Raw genomic sequence first — 27,874 nt, 5'->3', positions numbered from 1 at the left:
TCAGCAGAAGACAGAAATTCATACAGGTTTGGAACAACTTGAGGGTGAGTAAATGATGACAGAATGTTCATTTTTGGGTGAACTATCGTTCTACGGCATCGTTAATACATCGTGATAAGAGCGTCCTCTTATGGTCGTACTACAGCAACGCTGAATGCAGTTAATAATTTTCAAGACTTTTATATTATATATTTTTTATATTCTATTTATGTTTTATGTTAATTTCATAAGACAATATAGCCTATTAATAAAATTGATACAAATCACTTAAAATTATATAAATATTTCTGCAAGCTCCAAAGATAATAAAAAAATGACGATAATACAATACAAGATAACATAAGATAATACAATTCAACACATTTTCCCCTCTCTTTTACTGCCTATGCGTTTGACTGGGTGAGGGTAGCACGTCACGAATCACGTGGTCAAAGCCATGTCTCTTGTCTTGTGCAGAAACAAAAAAGGGGAAGAACTTTGACAAATTTTGAAATTCGTCTGGGGACTACACAAGGTAATCTTTCTGAATCTGCCTTATTCTATAGTGTAACAAAGTCTCAGCGTCTCCTGCTTTACATACTTTAAATTACTCTAGCTAAATGCAAAACTTTGCTCAGATTCGATTAAATTGGTGAGAAATTGCTGCTGCTCCAAAATGTGCCGCGTTTCATAATATTTCCTGGTGTTTGATTTTTGCTCCATTTTCTGACAGTTGTAACGGTTGTTTGATTGGCCGTTGTTAATGCTTTATTTGCAGAAGACGATGAGCGCGTTTCAACTAGATCTCAGCCCTTTGAAAGAACCACTTGCATTTATACGTGTATTGGAATGGGTACGTGCTTTTCAATTAATGTAGCCTACTTTTGTTTTAAGCTATTCTGTGTAATTACATCAAACGTTAATATGAGAAGAAAAAAAATCAAAACAGTATTCCCATACGTGAACTCACAGAACGCCTTTTATCAAAGCGTTTATCTTTTAAGAAACCTTTTTTAATTTACTATTTTTTTGTATGCTTTTATCTTTATAGTTGACTGCCTCGAGATAAAGTGTCTATAAATGCATAAATGTATGCATCATGCCTCTATTATGTTCCTTATGTCAAGTCAATTGTCAGATATTACCACAATACAGCTTTTGAGGTGTTAAAAAAAAAAACACTTTTCTTTTTCGCATTTCTTTTTTTGAAAAGAGGAAGTAGAAAGTAAGGAGGATATGTGAAAATACGTTTTTTGTTTTGGTAAATTGCATTTATTCATATGCTGGGTCTCAGGGTTATGTAATCCATAGATGCACACTTCCTTTGGTTTCCATTTGAACCTTATTTATTCATACATTTGTCAATTTCACCTCTGCTTATTCACTACCTGTCTTTTCAGATATTTGCCATTTTTGCTTTTGCTACAACCGGGGGTTATTCTGGCTCTACCAGTTTCAACATCCTGTGCAATAACAGCAAAACCAGCCAAGAAATAAATGCATCCTTCATCTACCCTTTTAGGTAAACATAATTCAAATACACAGAAAAAAAGCATTTTGTTGTTTTTGATAAATATATTTTCTGCCATTTCATAATTTCCTTTCTTCTTATTATTTGATACAAAGGCTCAATACCCACAGTTACAATGTCCCAACCTGCGAACGGAATGGAACAATGTTTAAAACCAAACAACTGACTGGAGATTATTCATCTTCAGCTGAGTTCTTTGTAGCTGTTGGAGTTCTGGCTTTCCTGTACAGCACAGCTACTCTTATATTGTACCTGGGTTACCAGCACCTCTACCGCGAATCTCCTCGTAGCCCCAGCATTGTGAGTGTGTATAGGTTCAAGTTCATGTTGTAGCTATTTTAAGAGTGCTCTGTGCATACTTAAACCTCCGCTATGTCTGTGCATGCCTTTAAATTCATTTTCATATTCAGTGGCTGACTCAGACATTGAAGCTTTTGTACGAGAAATGAAATCCAGCCACTGCATGCCTGATTAAGTTTATTTATAAACTTTCTGGCCTTCATTTTATTAGCCTATTCAGTATTATGCAGGATTTTAACATCCCTAGTTTGGTGTTTGAAACTTTTGTGAACCGTTTTTGAACTGTGTGAGGGTGTGAAGAGTTCCACTGTTGTGTAAATGAATTAACAAAGGGGTGGGTTTTTCTGACAACAGCTGCAACTCTTAGCCCAAAGTGTCCTGAGGATAAAGGCGTTTGAGTGTTAAATACAGAACATTAGTCATTAGTGCAAAAGCCCAATATGTAAGATTTTTGGATTAAAAAATCCAAAAACCACTAGAACAATATTATATATTTCGTTGACTTGTGTACTTCCATTTCCCAAATGTTTACAAGAATGTTTAAATCCAGAGAAATAAGCAGTTTTAACCAGGACACGGCGTCACCCTCAATTTTCGGTTTTATTTTGTAGAAACCATGGGAACAGCAAAGACACTATAATATATTATGTGTTTATTAGACAGGTGAGCAACTGTGAACAATACATTCATAGACAGAAAACTCATCATTGTTGTACAGCTCAACACAGTTAGTCTTATTGTTTAAATCTCGTTCCCTTTCAAAGGGAACATAGGTTACATATGTAACCTGAGAGCGTTTTCCTTGATTTACCGCGAGTACCATGTTTTACCATGCCTAATATCGATCTAGCTTTCTGCAGTGTGCAGCAAGTGTCTCATAGTAGCTGCCAAGCGAACGCACAGAGTAGCATCATAACAACTTTCAAAAATACTCAAATGTATTCTAAAATGATAAGACAGTGCTGCGTTACCCCATATATATATATATAATATAATATAATATATATAATATATATGTGTGTGTGTGTGTGTTTCTGTATCATATGCTGGAATGTACATATTGATATGTATTTAGACTCATTTACATGTATAACTCTCCTTAGGATCTACTGTTAACTGCGTTCTTCACATTTCTCTGGCTGGTGTGTTCGTCTGCCTGGGGAAAAGGCCTCTCTGATGTGAAACGGGCAACCAGTCCAGTTACACTTATGTCCTTAAATGATGTGTGTAAGCAATTATCAAACAAATGCACTCCTGGGCACATCCCCTTAGTGGGCCGCCTCAATTCTTCAGTGGTAAGAGAATTATAATGTATATTGAAATGCTAAACCAATGACTTGGCTAAACAAATTAGATGATTGAATAGACTAACATATTTATTTATCCTGTTTTCCCACATATTTATTTGTATTACCATCTTTTGTTTGTATTTATGTTCTGAATGTAATTATGATGAATTGATGATATTATACGGTTTAATTTGAACTTTATTTTAAAAAAGTGAATCAAATAAATTCTTAACCATACAAATTAGGTTAATGTGAATCTATGAATCTTTATAGGTCTTTGGATTCCTCAACCTTATCCTGTGGGGAGGAAACTGCTGGTTCCTTTACAAGGAGACGCCATTACACAAGTCAGCCAATCAGCAAGAGGGAGCAGGACAGCCATAATTAAACAGCAGGTCACATCCACATTCATCAAGCGGGTGTTGTTGCAGTATTAAAGTGGTGCTAAATAGCACCGATGTCGACTGATGTTATGGGTCTACCTGGCGTGACCTGTGTCACAAACGCACCAAAGGTATATCTCCAGTATTATTCAAATATTTGCATATTAATACACACTACAGCAAAGCTGTATGTTTAGAAAAGGTACAAGGGCACCTTACCATATACCTGTTTGTACGAAGTAAACTGCATCATTAAAATGTTACATTTCATTTCTTTACTATCACATTTCTATATCATTTGAACTTGTTACATGAACAAAATGTATGGAATGTTTTTGACTGAATTAGATATATAACTTGAATTTGCAGTTGTTATGATGTCCCACAAAAAAGATTGTTTTTAGTTTATTTTTGCCTTATAAAACATCATGTCAGCTTACATTTCCACTGTACTTTTGTTTAAATTGTCCTTTTAATAATTAAACTGTGTGCCTTATAATTTAGTCTATATTTAAGAAATGTTTACATCAAACCAGGAAAGACTGTTGTAAAAAAAAAAAAAAAAATTGATTGTTTTGTTTGTGTGTAACAATGATAGCGGCTTTTTTAAATAAAAAAGAAATTAATGTTTTAGTATTATTGTGCGTCATATTGTGCTTTGACCCATGTGTACTACTTCTAATTTCAAATTAGTAATTTACATATGGAAATGTCTAAATCCAATTTACAATTTACTTAAAAGGCAAATTATCTACTTTATATATATATATATATATATATATATATATATATATATATATATATATATATATATATATATATATATATATATATGTGTGTGTGTGTGTGTGTATGTATATGTGCAGCTGCTGATGCTGGTGGGTTGTGTGTGAGGATGTTTTTATTAACGAATTGACAGATTATGATGTTATATACATAAAAATGGTATTTCCTATATGGGTATTTCAAATGCACGGACGGACACGAGCATGAAATATCAAAAGAACAATTCGTGAACAAATTGTTCTTTTGAGTCGGATCTTTTAAATGAATCATTGAACCGCTTCACAGACATCTGAACGACTTGTTCACGAATCTAACTGAATCGATCTGAGCAGAGAACGTATCGATTCAACAAGTCTCTTCTGGGCTGACAGCAAAAGCGTTTGGAACCGAGTGATGAGAGAATTTTGTATCTTTAATTCTAATATGACAGCAAAATGAAACAAGAATTTTGAACCTGGATTTGTCGAATGTTCAGATGCTTCTGTTTGAAATCTATGCAAATGAGGGCATATTTAATTAGATCATGGCTCATTTTCATATTTAAATTTTTCCTTAATGTGCTGCGATTTATTAACTCGTGTATGTATATGACTTGATTGTATGACAGTGTTAACAGGCCTATGTGACTGCGTGTGACTTGTTTGGGACGTCGTTCTTTGGAACCGATTCGCAGAAACGAGTCGGCGTCCCATCGCTACAGTAATCCGTCGTGAGCGCGCAAGATGACGTCTCAATGCGCTCCCGTCGTGATGGTGGCGGATCGTGCACGCGCTAAAACGGTAATGGCTGCCCTAGATCGGCGAATTTCCATCCTCGACTTTGTAGGGCAAAGCTGGGCCGCTTGGATCGACAAAGCGAGCGTATCTACATTGGACGGTGAGTTTAACGACGTCGAGCTCTCGATACTTTAGGATGTTATCGCTTCGAGCGAACACAGGAAATGGATTTGTTTGAAAAGAGCAAACCCCGGCCACCACGACCCAAACAAAGGCCCCGCCGGGTCCTAGCGCCGCATGGGTTGCAGTCCGACACACTGTACTTTCGGAAAATCTCCCAGGTCCTAGCGCTCCGTTTAGACGCTGAATATTCCCTTTCCTAAAATGCACATTCTTGAAAATTAGATTGTAAGGTGCCTGAATGGATTTTGTATGTTGTCGTGTTGGTTTGAGGTTTAAAGACAGAAGATGCTGCTCAGTATGTCATCTAATGTGATCTGACAGCCAGCGCGACGGGAAGTGAAGGTGGAGACGAGTCTCTGGCCACAAAACTATTAAGATAAATAAACATTTGAACCCATTTTCACACTCTCAGATTCATAATTGTTTTCTTCGCCGCGAGAACATCTCATTATTCACATGCAGTGATAATATTATGAAACGCTGGGCTTTTATTTCCCTTTGCAATAACCAGGAACATTGTCAGTTGCATCTTCGTGTCAAACTGCCCTTGCTCTCACTTCTCTTTACATCTATTAATAGAAGACTGAGATGGTCTCTCATCATCTGTCGCACCGATAATAAGAATGGCATTTCTCATGGATAATATGGTTTATATAATGCAGGAAATGACCCACATTGATAAATACAGTGAGCTGTGGCCATTAGAAATGGGAACATTCAGCACTGTTGCTTTGCTATTTGATGGATGTGTCTAAGGCAGTGGTTCTCAACTGGGGGGCCTCAGCAAACTTTCAAGAGAACAGCACAGAGTGCTGAGCTTGACCTCAATCACTTTCACAATTATACAGCCCACCCATGTTTAAAAAAAAAAAATTTGCTACAAAAATGGATTGGAAATGGTATAGGCCACCACACCTACGTCAATGCTGTGGTCAGAGGTGGACAAAGTACACAACTCCATTACTTGAGTGAAAGTAAAAGTACCACTAGTCAAATATTACTCCGTTACAAGTCAAAGTTGTTAAAAACTATAAGGTAAACTGTAAAGTAAAAGTACAGAAGTACTAGCTTTTAAAAGTACTTAAGTATCAAAAGTAAATTTCCTTTTTTATGTCGATGCATTATTTTATTATTGTTGCATTGTTGTATAAATACACGCTATTCCATGGTGGTTTAAGCCAGTTAGTGATGCTCCATACGACCACCTTGAACTAATTTAAATACTTAAAAGTTACAAGGCTTTTTACAAAGCTGCTGTCACTTTAAGGCAGAATGCACAAATCCAACACACTGATACACATCCGATATTCCCCCAACTGTTTACATTCACTTAAGACATAATCAACTTTGTTTACGTGAATACTTCCCAAAATGAAAATTGACATTTTGTGTGTATTGGTCTGTTTAAGTGCGAAAAACACACAAAAGAAAGCTCTATTCAGTACTCGTGCATCTCAGAGGCACATAAAAACAGACTGAACTGAGCTCCTTCATCATGCTTTTTCAGATTCATCCATATGTCTATGCTTCTCTTTCTCCCAGACATTTACATTTAGCAAAAAAAAAAAAAAAAAAAAACTTTTAAAGAAGAAAAAAAATCATCCACTGACTTGCAAAGCTGCTACAGAAGCGACTTTTGACTTCGAGGGCCTTGACAGAAATGTAGTGGAGTAAAAAGTACGATATTTGTCTTTCAAATGTAGTAAAGTTAAAGTAAAAGTTTCCCTAAAAAATAATACTTCAGTAAAGTACAGATACTCAAAAAGTGTACTTAAGTACAGTACTCAAGTAAATGTACTTCGTTACTGTCCACCTCTGGCTGTGGTTCACAAACCTTTAACCTTTTTTCACCACAGTTTAGAGGTCTCTTGACCAACTGATTTTTCCATCTGACTGGTGTGAGTTTTATTCTACACCACAATCTCCTAATTTGACTCAGATGACACCTAAACACAGTACACATGGTTTATTTACTTAAAAAAAAAAAAACTTTTATAATCTTAATTCTTATTTTAGTTTTTGCAGTTTCCATTTTAGTTTGACTTTTTGTATATTTGCGGTGTGCTTTTGTAATTTTTAATGGTTTACAATTGTAATAGATTTAGTTAACAATAACAACACTGGTTCTAGCAGTGGGGTTTTTTTACACTTGAATCCATCTAGAGTGTAGAACCGCTGATCAGAGAAGAGACGCTTAATTGGAATTTACTTGAGATTTCAATTCCTGTTTTGATGGTCTGTTTGTTTCACTGCCTCTTTTAGGGTCTTCTCTGGAAGAGTGCAGCAAAAATGTGAAGAAACGGATGGAAACCATGACTCTCAAGAAAGAAGGTGAGGAAGAGTTTGTTAGGCTTGTGAGATTGCATTGATGACGAATGACAAGATCTTGATTCAAAATAAAATCCTGCCATGCATAAAATAATAAATCATCTTCCCCTCACAGACATGTCGATATATGGCCACTGCCCAGCACATGATGACTTCTTCCTGGTGGTGTGCAGCCACTGTGGGCAGGTTGTGAAGCCACAGGCTTTTGAGAAGCATTGTGAGCGACGACATGGCCCCTTCAGCAGGCTCTACGGTACACCATCCAACTGCTCTCCTGACCGACCCCAACAGAGGAGACCCCCATCCCAACACAGCAGCCCCTGTGAGGGTCAAGACGGCAGGCACCAGGGGGCTGGACCCCCACGTGTCCCTCCACCTCATTCTCCCCACCAGGGACGTTCCAAACCACAACGTGAGGGACCCAGGTGAGAAGGAGTGAAGTTCAGTTTAACTTGATATTACGCATCCACTGTTTATTCCAGTGTTATTTCGTTTATATTCCAGTCTTCAGCAGGTTGATAAAGTTTCCCATGGAACCCCTCCATCACCTCCACATTTGTCCACCCCACCAAAAAAAGCACCTCCATCCGCCGAGAAACCAATTCAGAAGATTTTGGATTCACACGCTCACCTGCACGGACCAAAAACATACAGCAGAACCTACAAGAAAGTCCTTAGTACGTCTCTGATGCAACCCATAATATTAATTCTTTCTGATTTAAACGTCAGTAGGAAAATTTAGTTTTAATTATGATAGTTCTGTGAATCTGTTCAAATGATCCATTGAATTTGATTCAGAATCTGCTTTAATCGAATCCATTTAAAGAATTATTTGTCACCACTCAAAAATGTTCATGTAATGATCATGAAACATTTTAAGTTTTAAATAAAATATTTAAGTACAAACTACCAATCCAAAGTTTTTTTTCTCATATTTTTTTTTATGTTTTTATGCTCGCCAAGGCTGGTGTCATTTTATCAAAAATACAGTATAATACACTACAGTAAAAACAGTAATATTAATACAAATTATAATAATATTTTCTATTTAACAATATTTTAAAATCTGATTTATTCCTAGCTAAAATAATAGCTGAATTTTCAGCATTACTCCAGTCTTCAGTGTCACATGATCCTTCAGAAATCATTCTAAAATCCTGATTTGATGCAGTAATTTCTTAGATTTTATCAATGTTGGAAACAGCTGTGCAGCTTAATATTTATGTGGAAATATTGATTAAAATATTTTTTTTCAGATGATTTGATAAATAAAAAATAAATAAAAAACATTTGTTTGAAATAGAAATATTTCATGTATTTCAAATGTCTTTACTGTAACTTCTGATCAATTTATTGTGTCCTTGCTGAATAAAAGGATCAATTTCTTTAAAAAAAAAAAAAAAATTACTCACCCCAGAATTTTGAAAGGTAGTGAATGTAGACAGATATTTTTTATTTTATTTTACTGAAGCGTAAATTATTCATTCAATGTTAAAAACATGCCCTGATTATTCTTAACTAAAATTCGACTGTTTTTTACTTAAACATTTCCTATCTATTTGGCTACAGATGTTTGGTTGAAATGCTGATTGTTGAAACCAATTTGTTTATTTCAGAGAAAGAATGTGACTTGGACAAGCACTGTGGGGTGATGGATCCTGAGAGAAAGAAACTGTGCACCAGACTGCTGACCTGTAATGTGAGCATATAGTCAATATACAGAAAAAAGCACACTAACATACATTTGAGTGCTTTTGCTTTCAACTCTAGCTGTCATTTCATTCTTATTTCCTCTGCCACAGATTCATTCCATCCATCAACGACGGCAGGTTGCAGGGAGGCGTAAACCCTTTGACCAACTTGTAATGGAGCTGAAGATGAGCTCAAAGCCTCGAGAGCGCCCCCCTCTGCCCAGAGAGGTCCCTGATGGAGGCTCGGCCCACCATGAGAACCCTGTGTGTCAGATTGGGTCTCTGCACTACAAAAGCCAAAAGACTAACTCTTCTATACTCAGGTCTGTACTTCTGCTGCATTCGGTGGTTTAAAAGGGAATGGAGACTGAAGCTTTCAAGCTAATATGGCACGTGGACAGGACATTTATCTGAACATGTGTGTTTACAGGTCCATGAATCCATCAGAAGGTGTTGTAGAGATGAAGGAGGAGGTGATGCGCTCTGAGGAAACGCAGGTGGAATCTCTCTCAGCCGGTATCTCCAGTGAGGAGAGTGATGGGGAGAACCGTGAGGAATTTGCTCATCTGCCTGCAAGTACCTTGCACCCCAAACCCCTGGGTGTAAGTCTATCCCTTCATATCTACATTTAAGCAGTTTTTTAAACTGCTACAAATCCCTCCAAATCTTAATGTAAGATGGTGTTTATAATACACAAAATACATAGTTTCATCACACTTGGAGAACATAAAAATGAATTCTTGTTTGTCCCCTCTCTCACATTTTACCCAGCTTTGCACCTTCGGTGCCCGTGTACTTGGCCGTAGCGTCTTGGCGTTTGACCGAAGGCTGCTCCACCTGCGGTCAGCTTTCAGTGTCATGATGGAGCAGCACCTCAGCACTTATCTGTGGAAGTAAGATGCTTTACAACATCAGACTGATGTCCTTGTGACATTCACAACAGTTATTTTGTGTGCTTTCAACATAAAGGGCCCTATTTTAACGATCTGAAACGCAAGTGTCAAAGCGCGAAGCGCAAATAACTTTGTGGGCGGGTCTCGGCGCTGTTGCTATTTTCCCGGCGGGATAAATGGCTCTTGCGCCCGGCGCAAATCTAAAATGGGTTGGTCTGAAGTAGCTTCATTATTCATAGGTGTGGTTTGGGCGTAACGTGAATAAACCAATCCGAGCGTCATCCAACATTCCCTTTAAAAGCAGGTGCGCAAGTTCCATTATGGATTGCTATTATTATGGCGTATTTACCAGGCACACGCCAGGAGCGGTTCACAGCCGAGGAGACTGATGTTCTTGTAAGAGCAGTGAAAGACAGAGAAGTGAAGTTGTAATGTTGTACATTATGGTAAAGGTGATTTCAGTCTTTTTTTTTTTTTTCAGTCTTTCAGTTTTTTCAGTTTTTCAGTCGATTTTTTTTCCTGGTTCTTGACGGACAAACCAATTTGTCAGATGTCCTTATATACATATATGTCTTGCCACTATTGGGCAAACAGGTCTTATCCTTAATTATTACAATTAGCCTGAATCATTTGTAAGCTAGATTTATGCCTATTTTTTCATATCTTCGTGGCACACCACAATGATTTCCGTCATCTCATGTGTTAATATTTTTTTAGTGTAACAATTTATGATTTGCAAAAATAACTGTTGCATCTGTGTAGATTACATGAGCAAAGTGTATGCGCGTTGTGCACGCTATACATTATGGTCAAGCATGCGCCCTTAAAATAGCATAAAGAACAACGCGCAACGCGCCACTGACTTTAGACTAGGTTTTTTCTGGTCAGTGGCGCAATTGTTTAATGGAACAGCAAAATAGCACCAGGGATTGTTTGCGCCGGAACACGCCTCCTTTTTTGTGCTTAACCGCCCAGGGAGCGCAAGTTCATTCACTAGTTTAGCGACGTGCTTCTGTGGAGGGAAAAGCGTGCTTTGCGCGGGTGCAAAATAGGAATGACACATGCGTCGGTGTACAAAGTCAATTGCGCTGGGTGCAAGATAGGGCCCAAAGCCTATTTAGGAAATGCAGTGCGGTCCAAAAGTCAGAGACCACTATTGAAAGTCTTTCTTCTTGTGTATTTTCCTTATTTAATACAATGTAATTTTGGTGACACATTACAATACATTAAAGTGCTCCTATTATGCTATTTTAAAGTTGCATCAAAGGTAAAAAAAAACATTTTCATTTTCTCATAATATACATTGCACATCACCACAATGTTCAATGATTCTCAAATGACTCAATGGATGAATCAGTCTCTCTAAATCCCTCCTTTCCGCGAGCTACTCTGCTCTGATTGGCCAGACAGTTACAAAAGCATACAGTGCGTATTTCGGAAACAAACGTCCATTACCATAACTGAACTCCAGCTCCATCCGGAGGCTTCCTAAAGCTCAGCGATAGTACACACTTTAAAGACAATAACAATGACGTTTTTACACCAATCCCAGCGCGAGCCCGAATAGATGATGAAACATTGGAAGAACTAGTTATTCAACCCGAAGCTTGAGCGGGACGTTTCTCAGTGATGCTACTCAGTTTGAGGTACATTTATGAGAAGTTTCAACTGTAATTCACCCTCAGCATTAACAAGTGTGCGTCCATCAATAAACCTGTGTGTGTGTTTGTAATTTATTGCGGCGTACATGCGGGAACTGTATCAATAACAGCGCATATGTTAGCCCAGCACTAACTTAAATGACTGATGAAATATTAAAGTTTTCAAAACAAAGACAATCTGCATTAATAGACACAGTGTTAGTTAATACTGCAGCCCACAGCTGATTTACAGTAATAAAGTGAGTTAGCCAAATACATACACAATATAAAACACAATAAACACATTGTGGAGCATAGCATCTTCTCGACATGATGCCCTGCAGTGTTTGAGGTGGTTCAAGGTTTCCCTGGTGTCTGCATGTGCAATAAGTGGACAGGCAATATGCTAATGTTTATTCTTGACATCACAAAGAAACGGCTTGAGATTCGTTTGAAAAACGATTCGTTTAATTGACAAAGTCGATTCTTACTTTTGAGAGACAATAACTTTATATACGGTGCACTTTCGGATTTAAAACTTTGCAGGATGTTTTCATTCACTTAGAACTATGTTACACACCACATGAAAGTTACTTTTCAAAAATCCATAATAGGGGCACTTTAACTAACAATGAGCAAGACAATTGTTATAACATTTCTTTATCTTTGTTAACATTAGTTAATAAAAATACAACTGCTCATTATTAGTTCATGTTAGCTCAGGATCATTAAATGGTATTAACAGATACAACTTTTGATTTTAAGAATGTATTAGTAAATGCTAGAATTAACATGAACTAAAAATAATAAATGCTTTAGAATTTTTTATTTTTTATTGTTAGTTCTTGTTAACTAATGTATTTAATTAATGTTAACTAATGGAACCTTATTGTAAAGTGTTACTATCATTTTTTCATTGCAAATATATTTGTCAGCATAATAAATTTATTGGGGGAAAAAACTAAATAAAATAAAATTTGAATTAGCTTTTATTTTTATATTTTCAATTTTAAGTTTTATTAACTTATTAGCTTATTTTCTTAATATTTTCAAATAGGGTTCTTTTTTGTTGTTTTATTTAAAATGTTTAATTTGAATACTTAAACTTGTTTCAGTTAAAGTTTTTAATCTAATATTTATATTTTTTCATCTGTTTTATTTAATTTATCATTACATCAACATGATTGAGGAAAAAACTGGTTGAAATTGTTTTTTTTTAGAATGTTTTAGTATCAATTTGCTACTATTTTTTAAACTAATTTATTAATTATTTTTTATTACTTTATTTTCTTCAGAGTTTATTTATAAAATTGGTTGATTTTAAATATGTATTCAGGAATGTTCTTTTTCCTGTGAATTTTGTTTGTTGCAAGTAAAATCTTTTATTTGCAGGAAACTCCCTCAGGTGTCAGAACTATGCTCTCATCAACCCCTAGTCACCACAAACACTTACAATTCCCATGATGCCACGTGCGGCTCGGTACCCGTCCGCAGCGCCTCTACTCTCAGGACAAGCACCTCAGGACAATCAGAGCCCACTAACCGAACAACCGCCTCCAAACTGCCAACGAAAGCCCAGACGCCCTCAGGCCCCGGCCGGCAACGTAACCCTGGGGGTCGGACCAGCAAACAGGCTTTGCAAGCGCGTTTCAGGGAGCTTCAGGAGAGTCCTACAGCCAGCAAACGGCGAAAATCTCCTAAAGAGGACAAGGACTTGCCTGAACAGTCCAAAATCCGATTTCTCCCCCACCACAGAGATCGCAAGCCCTCGTTGACCAGAACTGCGATTTCTTCACCACATGGCCCGTTCAATGGTGCGCTCTCACCTGGCAGCAAAACACGCCCTCCTGAAATGAAAGGGCTGGTTAAACAAAGTCCCGCCCACATTTCCCCTTCTCCCTCTCCAGAGTCTGATAAGGGAGGGTCCTCAGGACTCAATCAAAGGGCTGTTGGGAATGAGCATAAAGGGCCTGGCAGGAAACGTAAGACCAGCGGTGCCTCTCCCCCCAAAAACACTTCATGTGCCCCTAAACCCAATATCCTCTCCTCTCTCTCCCAGACTCACTCCAGCCTGGTCTCCTGGGGTGGGGATGGCAGACCAGGACCAACCGCCAACAGTCTGCCAAAGAAACTGGCTGCACAAAAGGTCTGTTTTTAAAAGGATAGGTTTAAATTTTTCCTTTTTTTTTCAGTTTTCATTTTTTCATACGGAAATATTATGTATTTAATAGTTTTTTAATATTTCTATATAGCTATAATCTCTTTATTTCAGTTTTAGTAATTTTAGTACTTTATTTAATTTAGTTGCCAAGGAATCATTTCTAACTTTCATTTGTTTTTAATCTAATATTTACGTTATTTTACTTCATTTTTTTTATGTCCAGAACATTTTTAAAGGGGTCATATGACGGTTCTAAATAGAACATTATTTTGTGTATTTACCCATGCAATGGGTTTACGTTGTTTTAGGTAAAAAAAACTCATTATTTTACACATACAGTGCATTATCGTTGCTCCTCTATGCCCTTCCTTTCTGTAACGCGTCGATTTTTACAAAGCTCATCGTTCCGAAAAGCGCGGTGTGCTCTGATTGGCCAGCGATAAGATACCATAAGTGTCTGACGTGAAATGTCATGCTCCTTACCATATGTGGAACATCAGCTCCCGAAGCAAAGCAATATTGACAGATGATAATGTCGGTCCTACCTTATCAATTCGAGCCTGAATTTGATCCGGAAAATGCAGATGACCAAGCTGATCGATCAACGTTGCCAGCGCGACTGTATCAGATTGGTAAGTTTGCATTTGTTATCGTAGAAACAAACAAGTGCTACTCTATACTGCTCAAAACTTGCGTTCAATAGTCAGTAGCAAATTCTTAAGAAATGAAAACATACTTGCAGGCTGTGTCTGTGAGTCAGAATTGCCAGACTGTACTTGCAAAGATGGAATTTCCCCATCCATCCCATCCATCCATCCATCCATCCATCGTCTTCCGCTTATCTGGGACCGGGTCGCGGGGGCAACAGTCTAAGCACAGATGCCCAGATTCCCTCTCCCTAGCCACTTCCTCCAGCTCTTCCGGGGGAACCACAAGGCGGTCCCAGGCCAGCCGGGAGACATAATCCGTCCAGCGTGTCCTAGGTCTTCCCTGGGGCCTCCTCCCGGTGGGACGTGCCCGGAACACCTCCCTGGGAAGGCATCCAGGAGGCATCCGAAATAGATGCCCGAGCTACCTCAGCTGGCTCCTCTCGAGGTGGAGGAGCAACAGCTCTACTCTGAGCTCCTCCCGAGTGACCGAGCTTCTCACCCTAACTCTAAGGGAGCACCCAGCCACCCTGCGGAGGAAGCTCATTTCGGCCGCCTGTATCCGGGATCTTGTCCTTTCGGTCATGACCCCCCTTTCGATTCCTACTCTCACCTACTGAATTGCCCCACTTTTTAGAATCAGCCTTTGTGCTTTCCCAGGTGCTAGAAACAGTCCTCCAAAAAATGCGCAGCACACAGTCGAATATTTGGGTTGTACTGTTGTAAATAAAGCTTAACCACTGTTTTCTAATTGTGCCCTCTTTTTGAAGGCCAAAAAAGTAGTTTGGCTTTTGCAACGAAAAAACTGCGTCTCCATGACATGGTGGCGCCAGCGACAGCAGTATTACAGCGAATAAAAGTTACGCTGCCTTTCTTTGCGTATACGTTTGGGCAGTGTTATAAAAAATCTCTGCCCCCACAAACTGACGTAGATTTGTGGGGGCGTGTTTTAAAGAATCGTTTTAGGAAGGTGTGGTTTAGCCTTAACTTTTACAAAGAATATCTCTTTGGGTTTGAGACTTTGAGCTTTGTTTGTAGCTCTGAAGATCTTATACAAACAGCTACAAACACACTAAAGAGAAACGAAAACAAGAAATCGCGTCATATGACCCCTTTAATAGTTTTAGTTAACAATAACATGGGAGGGTGGTGATGTTCATGTTTTGTTGATTTCTGACCATCGTTTCTGTTAGTCTTTTGAATTGAGATAATATGAATTACACAAATGGACTTGAAACTGCTAATTGTTAGTTTAAAGGGATAGTTCACCCAAAAATGTAAATTCTGTCATAATTTACTCATCCTCATGTTGGTCCAAACCTGTATGAGTTTCTTTCTTCTGCTGAACACAGAAAAATATATTGTGTGAAGAATATGGGTAACCAAACAGTTGATGCACTGACTTCCATAGTATGAAAAAAATAAATACTATAGAAGTCAATGGCTACCGTCAACTGTTTGGTTAACGACATTCTTCAAAATATCTTTTGTGTTCAGCAGTAGAAAAGAAATTCATACATGCGATGAGCTCATGTGCTGCCTTCACGTGCTATCGGAATTATCATAAATACGGGTTTCCGAGGTAAAAATTGCACTTGTAACGAAAATAATTTTGATACCCAAATTCCCGAGATGGGCGTGCCATAAACTTTAAACATGGTGGCGGGGAGAACTATGACAGGTATATGATTTATTAGTATTTACCCCAAAACCTCTAGTCTTGTCGTTAATGTAGTTCATATTTACATACACGAGCAATCATTTGAAGAGTAGGCTATTGTATGTTTTATAAATTGCCTGCATTTGACCGAAATCATGTTTATGGTTGTCAGTGCATGTGACACTACATATAATTTTGGTTTTAATAAGATTTTCCCAATAAATAGGCAGGAATAAACATGGTGTCCTCCATGATTCCTGTTCATTCCAACAACAAAACACTTGAATGCAACGAGCTCGTAATCACGACTTCTGAAGTGTTTTCCGATAGCACGTGAAGGCAGCATTAGGCTACTAATATGATTAATCTAATGTGTGTGCACATGACTTTAAAAGTACTATTGATTTCTTTAGTCAAACACTGTAATGATGAAAAACACTGAGTGCCCCTTTAAGTGGTTGTAGCAAGTGTTGTTAAATGACCCAATAGTTCCAATGTATACGGTTCAAGAAGCTCAAGCAGCTCTTGGTAGACGCATAATAATTCTCCCGTTAGGAAAGATAACATCAAAGTTGTTCAAGAAAACTGGCAAAGCTAGCTTTTTCAACACTTCAAGGATAAAAATACACGGTGGTAGAGAGAACAAGAAGTATAGGAAGTCACAGATTGATAGTCTGTTAAGATGAATCATCAAGGTTTAATTCAGCAGTGGTTGAGTCTCAGCTCTGAATTTAGATCCTTTTCCTTACCATCTGCTCTTCTTTTCTCCCAACAGCCAAAGCTTCTTCACTGAGGGAGTCTGCCTTAAACTCCTCCAGAAGCACAGGCTTACTGCCATGTATTTGCCACAGACAGTATGCACAGGATGCTGAAAGTGTCTGAAGATCACTGTCGGATGATGTATCTGTATGTATGTGTGTGTCTGTGTTTTGTATACTGAATTTCCATGTGAGTGAATGTATTGGTGAATGAATATAGAAATACCTCAAGACCTTCTTTATGCTGCTAAACGAACTGTCAGACTCTGAAATAAATATGCCAACACCTTTCTGTTGTCTTGGAATTGAGTTGCTTCATCTCACCACTAGATGACACTAAAAAGTTAGATATGTCCATTTTACACAAACATGCCAAAGGGTTATTTTTTTGTTGCACTGGATGATAGTGGGCTTGTACCGGTACTTCAACGTGACTGTTTTTGTTGTTAAATAAAAAGTAAGTATTTCTGGGCCGCTGTCCATTTAAAGGATTAGTTCACTTTAAAATGAAAATTACCCCATGATTTACTCACCCTCAAGCCAGGTGTATATGACTTTCTTCTTTCAGACGAACACAATCTGACTTATATTAATAAATATCCTGCCTGTTTCAAGCTTTATAATGGCAGTGAATGGGGTTTGAAGCTCAAAAAAAGTGCATCCATCCATCCATCATAAACGTACTCCACACCACACGGATCTGGGGGGTTAATAAAGACCGCCTGAAGCGAATCGATTGTTTTTTTTTAATAATAAAAATACCCATATTTAAAACTTTATAAGGTAAAATATCAACCTCCGCCAGACCACCTTCCATAGTCAACTTACAAAGTGTTCACCTCTCGAAGTTCAAAACGCTTACGCTACGTCCGATGTCATACGCAGTGTTGGGGAAAGTTACTTTGAAAAGTAATGCATTACAATATTGCGTTACTCCCTTAAAAAGTAACTAATTGAGTTACTTAGTTACTTTTTAAGAAAAGTAATGCGTTACGTTACTTTTGCGTTACTTTTTCTCACCTGGGCTGGGCTTGTTTTTGTTTATAACAAAAAAGTTATATTTTTCTGCAACGGTAAAGACCTCTTCATACCAAAATTGAAATAATAAGCCCCAGGCTGAGGTAAAAATGCAGATTCCCGCATGAACAGTAGAGGGCGCAGCTCTGGATAATGGAGGAATAGGATGCAGGAGAAAAAGTTTTACCAATAACAACAAAAAATCTAGTAATTTTCATCATCAAAGGTCAGCAGCAAGACATTGGTCAATTAAATATAAAGGTAGATTATGCATAAAAATAGTTGTTTTATTTAACATTTAATTATTGGAGGTTTGCATAGTATTCTGATTTTGCATTTGACTGATTTTATTAATTTTGAGGAGTACAGAATCTTTATTGTGCAAGTGAGATAAATGCTCACATTTAGTCTGGAACTACAATAACCATCATGTTTACACACACGCCTCTGCACTTATTTTTCTCAACATGGGGGCAGGAGAGCTGTCAGTCAAATGTGAAAAAGTAACTTGCGTTACTTTTTTGAAAAAGTAACTAGGATATTTTGTTGTAAATTTGAAAAGTAATGCGTTACTTTACTAGTTACTTGGAAAAAGTAATATTATTACGTAACTCAAGTTACTTGTAATGCATTACCCCGAACACTGGTCATACGACGCCACTTACACTTTTTCCGGAAGGTGGTCTGGCGTATATATATTTGACTTTATAAAGTGTTAAATAGGGGTATTTTTCTTTCAAAAGCCCATCGATTCACTTCAGATTGCCTTCAAACTCGTTGGCCTCATTCACTGCCATTAAAGCGTGGAAGCGTCTGGATATTTATTAAACTGATTGTGTTCATCAGAAAGAAGAAAGTCATGGGCTAATTTTCATTTGAAAGTGTCCTTTAACACTGAAACGAAGTTCGTCTCTTCCCTCAGGGCAAGTATTTAATTCCATATCATATTAGTAATTAATGTCCAGTATATGTATAAAATATAGCTTTTCAAAGTGGTCAGTTCAGATTTTGTATATAATGTGGCTATTGTGGAAGCTAATGGTTGCATCCAATAAATAGTCTCGGCTAAATGTTAACCAACATGTTTCTGTATGTCTGCTTAAACAGAAAGCATAAAAAACAGGAGAAAACAGTCAATTTCATTTTTATTCACTTTTATATTATTGATAAATAATACTTCCGACATGTATACGTCCATGTGGACTGTTTATCCAGAATCAGTTTCAGTTTGCGGGAATACACGTCAGCCGGCACTCATCAGTCTGGTTTTTGACATTCAGACTAAATAAGCTTTTATAGCAAAGCCTCTAGCTCTAGTACTGGACCTGACAACATTTCTGTTCTCGCTCTCAGAGACTAGTAATGATGGCTGAGACTTTAGATCTCAAACCATTTAGGATTCACACAGTTTATTAGTAAAATCTATGTATATCAAGATACTTTCTAATTAAGAATTTGTATAGATACTGTGATTCTGGTAGATTTATGTTTAAACTGTTTTTATGTATTTAAAAATCGTTTACCATCACAAAACTAACTATCAAATTCCAATGATCTAGTTACTTGTTTTGAATTCTGTTAATCTAGAGTTTTAAGAGTCTATATTATTTTAGGACAGAAGGGACTTGATCTAGTCTCTACTACCAAGAGTACAGAGTTTAAGGCCTGTTCACACCAAGAACAATAACTACATTAGTGTCCACCCAACAGATTCTGATTGGCTGTCAATGTTTTATCGTTCATCAAATTGAAAAAAATATCTGAAAGTGATTCCAATTCCAATGTCATTATCGTTATTTTTGTGCTCTCCACTCCAGTATTTTTAAAGAATCACAACGATTATTAAAACTTTTGTTATCGTCATTGCTGTGAATAGAACTAAAGCTAATTTTGCACAGTTTTGAGAGTCAGCAATTGCACAAGTACTTCTATTATTATCCATCTTGACATTCTGAGAGGCTGCAAGTCAACATGAAATCAAAATTCAGCCTTTTAATATCTTAACGCACATTTTTTTTGTTTTATTTTGAATGGTTTGCTGGTTATTTCAAGGGAAAAAAACTCTTGCTCAAACCCGATCTTCATCTGAACCAACTTTTTTCATGGATGTCACATGGGTTATTGGATAATCTTAGCCATTAGCCAAAGAGCTATTAGGCTTCTTTTTTTTTCCTGCAAAATTGCATTTGGTCTGGCTCCGTTCTGTTTTATAACAGCCACTTTTCACAGTCCAATCAATTTCCCACCCTAAATAGTTTTTTTCTTGTCGAATATCACGTTTCACTTGGAAATACATCTGATTACAAAAGTAAAATGGGTTGCGAACGGCAATTCATGTTGACTTTAGAAATTTAAACAATGAATGTAAAGTTTTGGTACTTGATAGTTTGTGATGCTTCTTGAGATTTAATTTACTGACACTAAAAAAATCTCAATTTATGTGCCTAAATAACATATATTAGACAAATAGATGATCAGATTTCAAAATACATGACAGAAAAAAAAAAACCTTTACAGTCAGTGTCATTAAAATAGGTTTACCAATACCCTATAGTAACAAGTGGAATCTAGACATCTGTATAGGAACAACAATACACAGAAAGAACAAGGAATTCAGTCTCTTTGGAACCTCAAGGGGGGGAAAAGCTACCTAAAATGACACGATCTCATAAACACTGTATAAACAAACACTGTTTACACATACAAAAGCACAGATGTACAGTCAAATGCTGAGTAATGAACAGCGGTCTTTCACAAGAACTCGTTCGTAGCGAAATAGCCAAGGACACGCTTCGGAAGAACACACACGACGGGGCGAAAAGCTGCTGGATGAGGTTTTAGGGGACGCACTTGGCATTTCTGTCTCTTCGCAAGCAGACCACAGAGATCTCAGGCCTCCTCCCACAGCGCTTGTGATGGTAAGGCCTTTCCCTCCCCTCAACACTAATTTTGGATTGCAGCTGGAGAGACGTGCAAGACACCGTAACTGCCCATGACTGCAGTCTGCCATTGCTGCTATTATCTGTCATTCCCTCTCCCTGAGATAATACTGTTTGTGAGTTCATCCACATATCAAACATTTAATAGCTTCACCCACTCCCTCGCTCGCAAAACAGGATGTAATTACGATGTTACTAGGGAAAGAGGTCGGAGGAAACAAAGATTGCTCCTGCTGAGCCCAACCAGACCCCTGTTATAAATATGTGGTTACACGTGAGATGCGTCTGATTTCTTTCCAGGAACACAAGGATGGAAGCGGAATTCCCAGAATTAAGGGTTCTAGGTGTGCACAGCACTGGACGTTCTAAATCTCTCACTTCCTCTATGACATCCTTGCCTACATCCTAGTGTTCTAGGGCAGCCCTCAGGACTATAATGTTGTAATCAAAATGCATATGGAATGAATCCAGACGCATCTTCCTTAATGCATTACATTATGATTCATAGCAATCTCATTTCGATTCCTATGGCATTGTTTATGCAAATATAAAATTGGTCTTTGAGAGATCACTAGTGCATTGCCTGTAGTAATAGCAGAACGCAAGGGGGATTGACTAATCACTGAGTTTTGACCGGAGTTCAATCTTGATTTTATTTCATTCAGAAAACGTAAGCTAAAAGCTAAAAATGATTAGTGAAAAAATCCCTCAGCCTTTAGCTTTTACGTGATGAAGATTACATCGGCGCTTTCAAAAAAATGACATCCATTCTGACAATGGATGAGTCAGCATTGACTCCAACCACCACAAGTGCAAATGAACGCAGAGTGAGAAGAGGTCTGAGTGTCCGAAACTGTTTTGGCTGATGAATCCAGGCTCAAATCATTATAGCTTTGGAGATGAGAATGCAAGCAGATGGGACATGCCATTCTATTAAAAGATTAATGCATTAGCATTATATGTCACTCTCTGGGTGTTGTGAGAGATTCTGCATTTTTATGCAAGAGTTAGCCCAAATTAAATAGCTGTATTGACATATAGTTTGATATAGATAAGAACAATTTTGTGCTTGGAATCAAACATTTAAATGTAAAGATAATTGAATCTAAAATTGCTAATGAAACTGGACGGAAAGAGTCTAGATTAAACCAGCCAATCCAGTTTGACAAGGATTTTATTGTTCCATAGCCATATATCAGTAATTAGTAGGCTAATGGGTGTTTCCAGTTCACTGTTCATCTCTTTCATTCAAAAAACACTAGCAATGTTCCATAGAGACAAATTCTTTTCTATCATCTTCTTGTGACTGTACTATCAAATGCAATAGTGCATTGCTTTCCAACTGTATATGGCTTTACATAAAGTGGTAAGGTCGGTTAGTTAGCATAAAAGGTGGTAAATATGATTAGCTACAAGGGCTTCATTCTATGCTTTATTCTTCTTAACATTAGCAGTCTGCAAAGCTCATGCTTATGATGTGATTATATAGTGGATGTATTAATGTTCTAATCTTTCTCAACCTAGTTTCCCAGCTTGATCATTGAGAAATTGCAGATTGCATGTGATGTTTACCCAGACTATCTCTAGTCACACTTAGTCGGCCTAAACTCACAGGAACATCTAAACACTCCAAGGTTAGATTCCACTAATATGGCAAGACCTGTTCACAGTATATACTTAAGTGCTACAGATTAAAATGCTGGAAAGGTTTTGCAGAAACAGCCAAACACGGAGGATGGCAAACTGTACTTCAGTCCCTTTGTCCGAGAAAGTCACAACAATGAACTGTCTCCAGCCAAAAATACACATCCTCCCTCAGACTACGATGGGAGTATCAGAAAAGACCGAACTAATTGAGTCTGCCACCGATTTCTTCCGCTTTCCTTTTCCCCGCATGGCCTCCTCATCTACCTCTTCCTCTCCGTTAGGATTCACTTTTCCGTTCTGTCCCTGCAGGTCCTTGGGGTCTATGAAGGCCACATGCCTGTTGAGCTCTGCTTTGGTTGCCATATCGTCATGTGTCGGGGTGGCGCTGAGCATGGAGGAGTGAATGCTGTCTTCATGATGGTTCTTCGATTTGCCCTGGTCGGGACAGCAGAAGCAGCGACAGGGCGTCAGGTACAGGTAGATAAGAACCAGGACCACGCTAGCCAAGCAGCCCACCAAAGTGGTGTAAGCAGTGTTGAGAGTGTCGTTGTTTCCATTGAGGGTGAAGTTGTGGACTTTGACCACCACGTAGAGTGTTTCGTTGAGGTATTCACTCACGGCGAAGCAAGTGTACACACCGGAGTCCTCGGGTCGTACTGATTTTATCTCAAGGCTGCCGTCTGAGAGAAAAGCGCTACGGTTATTGCCAGGAGGTAACACTACGTTTCCAGGTAGCGTCCAGGACTTTAACATGTCTCGATGGCGGGTGTCACAGCTGAGGATGAGCGTCTGCTCCAGATAAGCTTCTTTGTCGGTTTCTTTAAACGTGCTGCAGTTCATATGAGTGTTGAGATCGTACAAACGCAGCACCAATTTATCCGGGCCGGGATGTACGCACTTGTAGTCGTCCTTGAAGTCCAGAGCCGAATTGAGTCGTCGGATATACCAGTGAGCCATCAAACTGTACAGTTCGCAGTCGCAGATGAGGGAGTTGTTGTGGAAGTACAGTCCGTTCTTGACCCAGGCAGGCAGCGTCTGGAGGTCATGTATGGGGAGAACTTTGATCCGATTGGAAGACAAGTCCAACAGGCTCAGCCTTTCCAGTTGGTTCTTGTCCTTGACGAGCTCCAGGGGGAAGCGGGACACCTGGTTCTGGCTCAAGTAGAGCTTCTGCAGGTTGTTGAGGCCCGTGAAGGCTGTGCGGTCAATCTGCGAGATGCGATTGTTGTAGAGCAGCAGAACCTCCAGATGTGTCAGTGGCTCGAAAATGTACTCGTCTAGCTGTCGCAGATTATTTGATGAAAGATCCAAGTAGCGCAGTTGCTTTACGAAAATGAACGCCTCCGAAGAGAGGAAATCCAAACCGTTGTGGCTAAGCAAGAGGTTGTGGAGTTTGGGAAGTTTGTGCTTGGTCCATTGTGCGCGTAGTCCGGTTATCTCATTAAAACTAATGTCAAGCACGGCTGTGTAGTTGGGCAGGTCAGATGGAACCATTGTCAGGTTCATCTTGGAGCAGCTGACAATGTTACTGGCGCAAATGCACATTTTGTGGCAATTCAGTGTCGATCCTCTGGTCCTGGGGATCAGTACAAGAATAAAGGACAAGCAGAGAGCCCGCCCGATGCACCACTTTTTAGAAGGGGGCATTTCTGACACGCCGTTAATATGTGGATGTTGCATAAGTCGTAAAATCCTCTTCAGTAATGTGGCTGTTTAAATCCTTTCCGCACTGTTTGGAAGAACAGCCTGTGGGACTGATGAGGCAAATTTAGAGCTATAAGACAAAAAAGAAACAAAAGTGTTTAAGTACTTTTTTTAAAAACAGAATTGCCTCAAAATGTTAACCTGTTCAGACCCAGACCCGAAACTTTAAATGTAGTATTTTCTTTTTTGTTATTAAAGCTGCTGTCCGTAACTTTTTTTGTGTTCAAGATTTTCAAAAAGTATATAATGAGAATGTACAACATGAATCCATTATCCAAACCGTGTTTTTGTCTTAACCTGAATCATTATGATACACTTATAATAAGTGTTTATATTGGGACTATTTCAGGCCAGAATGGTAGGAACCACTGCAGAGGAGCGTGACTCGCCATAGACATAAACAGAGAGAAGTAGCTCCGGCTGCAATGTCCTTCCGTAAGACGCATGCAGTTCTGTTTATTAACTGCTAGAGCGCAAAAAGTTACGGACTGCTGCTCTAAGTAATCGGATCAAAGAATTTTTAAATTTCTATTAAGTAAATGCTTATTTGATTGCTGCTTTTTGCGTGTGGCAGTCTGTAACAGGGCAGAAAATGTTGTCATAATAACTTATATTTTAAATATATATATATATATATTTTAAACTATATATTTTTTGTAATTTACACCGATATATTTTATTTTATGTCCATTGTAATGTCTCATTGGGTCTAGAAAAAATATAGAAAAAAGGTATACCGTATACATGAATGTATAAACTGTATGCCTTATCTTAACCCAATTTTATTCAGATTATCTGCAGACCATGCCTGATAAGTTGCCAAATGGATATTTTGTATTAAAAAACATTTGCCTGCAACAAAAAAAAGCTACAGACATAAGTTACTGAATTACACTGCTTATGCACTGACATTCGACTTATATGTCTCTCTGGAAACACGCCAAAGTTGTGGGTGGTGTGGCACTGTGAGCTGCTCACCCAAAAGATGCAGGTTTGAGAGGACGATCCAAGGGACCATCCATGTAACATGGACATTTGTTGTTTGTTTCTTTGCTTGTTATTTTTATCATATGATGAATGTGTTTACTGTTATATTTTATCTTTATGTACTTCCAACAAAATCAAAATTTCCTTTTAAATGTAACCTGATCCCTGAACCTTTCAGACCCATTGTCCAACATGTCCATTAAATGTAGCTAACTATCAAAGCATGCATAATCATTATCTTTTGTTGTTGTCGTTGGCTCTATGGCTGCGTTAATGGTTGGTAACTGGGCTTTTAGAACATGTTATCGCTTAGAAAGCTTGTCATTAGATGCTCCAAGCTGGCAGAGTGTCTTGGACCAGCAACAAACCAGCTACCATCTGGTTATAAGGTGGCCAAGCTAGTGCTTGTTACATGGTAGCTGGTCAAGGAGCTAGCTTGCTCCATATAATGAACAACAAAACACCTATGGATGTTCCAACAAGGTTTTTAAACCTTGTTTTTTTGTTTTGTGACATAATTAGGGTCTGAACGGGTTAAAGTAACATGAATGAATGTGAACAGTATTGTCAGGACAAGCGCGCGCTCAACCTAATGCATGCGCATAGGTTTACAAACAAGCTCTGATCTATTCATTCAGATAAGGGTATACATTGCGCACATGGCAGAATCTAAATGTACAACAGAAATATGCGTTTAATTTATTTGTTCAATTATTTAATTACATTTGCCGTGCCAGTAAAAAAGCAAATTTGACAAAACTCATTGTAAGTGTTAAGATCTCTGTGTTATGGCCTCTACGGACTCAGTGTAGCATTGCACCATTTACCCTATGCATACAGTAACCCGTGATTTTAATGGGACAAAAAAAAACACCGTACAAAAAAAAGCCTGAATAAATACTGTTGTGCCTAAAGATGTCATTTCAAAGAAAACCATTGTCTCTTTTAACCCGTTTCACATCACAGCAGTGTGACACGTCTTTCCCATTTTAAGAAAAGAATAACGGAAAAGACGAGGAAGAGGAGTAGACGTGTAGTCAAGAGGGACTGAAAATAAAACGTTTCCAGCTCGGACGCAGAGCGAAAAATGATGGCAGACACACTGATAGAGAATAACATGGGCTAGAATAAGATTACGTAAAGAATTAGACTCGCTTAACACCATATATCTCAGTACTAACCTTGAAATGCATCACCGCGAAGACACATGAATCCCTTTAGAAAGTCCATTTCCTAAGGAGCGCCAGAGCTTTTCTTTGATGCAGTGTGCCTGAACGGGTGTAAATAAGCCCGCCGCAGCACACACACCTCTGATCAGCAGCAGCAGCATCTCTTCATGGGCGCATGAGCAGACCTACACACACACACACACACACACACTCAACGGCTACTGGAGCACTTGAGTTTGTGTCCGCATTGGCGAAGCATCCGAGATCCATCTTACAGGCTCACTGGCGTCGTCTCGTTTTGAGTTAAATCCTATTTAATTGCAACATTTCTTTTTCAGATGAGCGAGCACATGTATTTTATGAAAGAATTTTGTTTTTTCTTTAATAACAAAAAGGAAAATATTGTTCCTGGACAACATCGGCGATAAACTATCCTACAAACAAATCAGTCAAATATTTTTTCAGTTAGTCAACGAGAGCCTTAGAAAGCTGCAAACTATTTATTTATTTAGTGTAGGCATAGCTATGTGTAGCCTATGTATACTATGTTGGAAAATCCCACTTATAGGTAGCTGTGTTTTGGAACAACCAGCAAACGACTGGCTTGCACCAGCTAATGACCAGTTTATACCAGCTAGAAGCATGCTCTAACAGTTAGCATATTGAAATGTTGTTGTTGTTTTTTAACAGGCATTAGACAATTGCAGGGGAAAGAATATGCACAAAAAATATATATGATCAATAAGTTTTGTTTTTGCATTGCTTTAACTCATCAAAATACAACACATTTTTAAGTCAGTTTGATGTAATTTAAGTTGAAAAGACTTGGCAGCATTGGAAATTGAAACATTTAAGGCAGTGTAAGGTGGAAAATAATCAAAGATATTTGAAATAGAACAAAATCATCTGCTTTGCTGTTAGCCCCCATTGTCGTGATCAAGATATTGAAATTGACTCAACCCCCTCCCCCTTAACGCCATCAGAGGGGCCAGTTGGAGTTAGAAGAACAAAAGAATGGCTGGATGGCAAAAAGGTTTTTACACCTTTGATTCAATGGGGGAAGTTTTGTCTGATTGGTTACTTTCAAACGTCTTACGGTTTGGTCTGATTGGTCAGTTTTAAAAGAGACATATTTGAATTTGGTGACATCAGGGAAAAGGATAAAAGAGGATTTCAACTGTAGCTCGCTCTCTTTTTGGATTCTCTGGCTTTCTTTAGAGAGAGCTGCTCTTTAGCTCTCTCTTTCTCCCTCTTTCTCTCTCTCTCTATCTCACAGGTAACATTCTAGGCAGAGGCCTACTGAGCATAATTAAGGGTTTTACATCTATTTGAAACTATTTTAAGTGTAACCATAACTAGAATTTGTGTTTCCTTTTAAAAGAGATTTATGTCTATTATGTAATTGACATTTTACATTTACTTGATTGTTAATGAATTGTTACATTTTTGATCCTTTCTGAATTAAT

General features: G+C 38.2%; 3 protein-coding genes across 6 annotated transcripts; 2 read left to right on the top strand and 1 right to left on the bottom strand.

The window, feature by feature from the left end:
- Positions 1 to 429: 429 nt before the first annotated feature.
- Positions 430 to 4,121, top strand: sypl2b (synaptophysin-like 2b; the record flags this gene model as incomplete). 3 transcript variants are annotated; one of them, XM_079827047.1, is made up of 6 exons in its annotated part: positions 430 to 514; positions 758 to 832; positions 1,380 to 1,501; positions 1,606 to 1,810; positions 2,914 to 3,105; positions 3,373 to 4,121. In XM_079827047.1, 5 exons carry the CDS (start codon positions 764 to 766, stop codon positions 3,481 to 3,483), a joined length of 699 nt encoding a protein of 232 aa, XP_079683173.1. In that variant the 3' UTR covers positions 3,484 to 4,121. The 3 variants fall into 3 exon arrangements, with proteins under 3 accessions (XP_079683173.1, XP_079683174.1, XP_079683172.1); XM_079827048.1 differs by lacking the exon at positions 430 to 514 and adding an exon at positions 518 to 631; XM_079827046.1 differs by lacking the exon at positions 430 to 514 and having other exon boundaries at positions 743 to 832.
- An 873-nt stretch (positions 4,122 to 4,994) lies between these two features.
- Positions 4,995 to 19,040, top strand: atxn7l2b (ataxin 7-like 2b). Its single transcript, XM_079828142.1, has 10 exons — positions 4,995 to 5,144; positions 7,430 to 7,498; positions 7,611 to 7,920; positions 8,000 to 8,172; positions 9,112 to 9,194; positions 9,298 to 9,509; positions 9,617 to 9,788; positions 9,958 to 10,079; positions 13,112 to 13,865; positions 16,963 to 19,040. The coding sequence occupies exons 1-10, from the start codon at positions 5,018 to 5,020 to the stop codon at positions 16,978 to 16,980; spliced, it is 2,040 nt and encodes a 679-aa protein (XP_079684268.1). The 5' UTR covers positions 4,995 to 5,017; the 3' UTR covers positions 16,981 to 19,040.
- A 50-nt stretch (positions 19,041 to 19,090) lies between these two features.
- Positions 19,091 to 26,589, bottom strand: amigo1 (adhesion molecule with Ig-like domain 1; the record flags this gene model as incomplete). Of its 2 annotated transcripts, XM_079826639.1 has the most annotated exons (2): positions 19,091 to 24,322; positions 26,421 to 26,589. In XM_079826639.1, one exon carries the CDS (start codon positions 24,226 to 24,228, stop codon positions 22,717 to 22,719), a length of 1,512 nt encoding a protein of 503 aa, XP_079682765.1. In that variant the 3' UTR covers positions 19,091 to 22,716. The 2 variants fall into 2 exon arrangements, with proteins under 2 accessions (XP_079682765.1, XP_079682764.1); XM_079826638.1 differs by lacking the exon at positions 26,421 to 26,589 and having other exon boundaries at positions 19,098 to 24,195.
- Between the last annotated feature and the right edge of the window lie 1,285 nt (positions 26,590 to 27,874).

This window comes from Gobio gobio, assembly GCF_949357685.1.
Source record: "Gobio gobio genome assembly, chromosome: 10".
NCBI classification, from domain to species: domain Eukaryota; kingdom Metazoa; phylum Chordata; class Actinopteri; order Cypriniformes; family Gobionidae; genus Gobio; species Gobio gobio.
The sequence above is the reverse complement of the archived record's forward strand: the minus strand, read 5'-3'. Positions and strand labels throughout refer to the sequence as shown.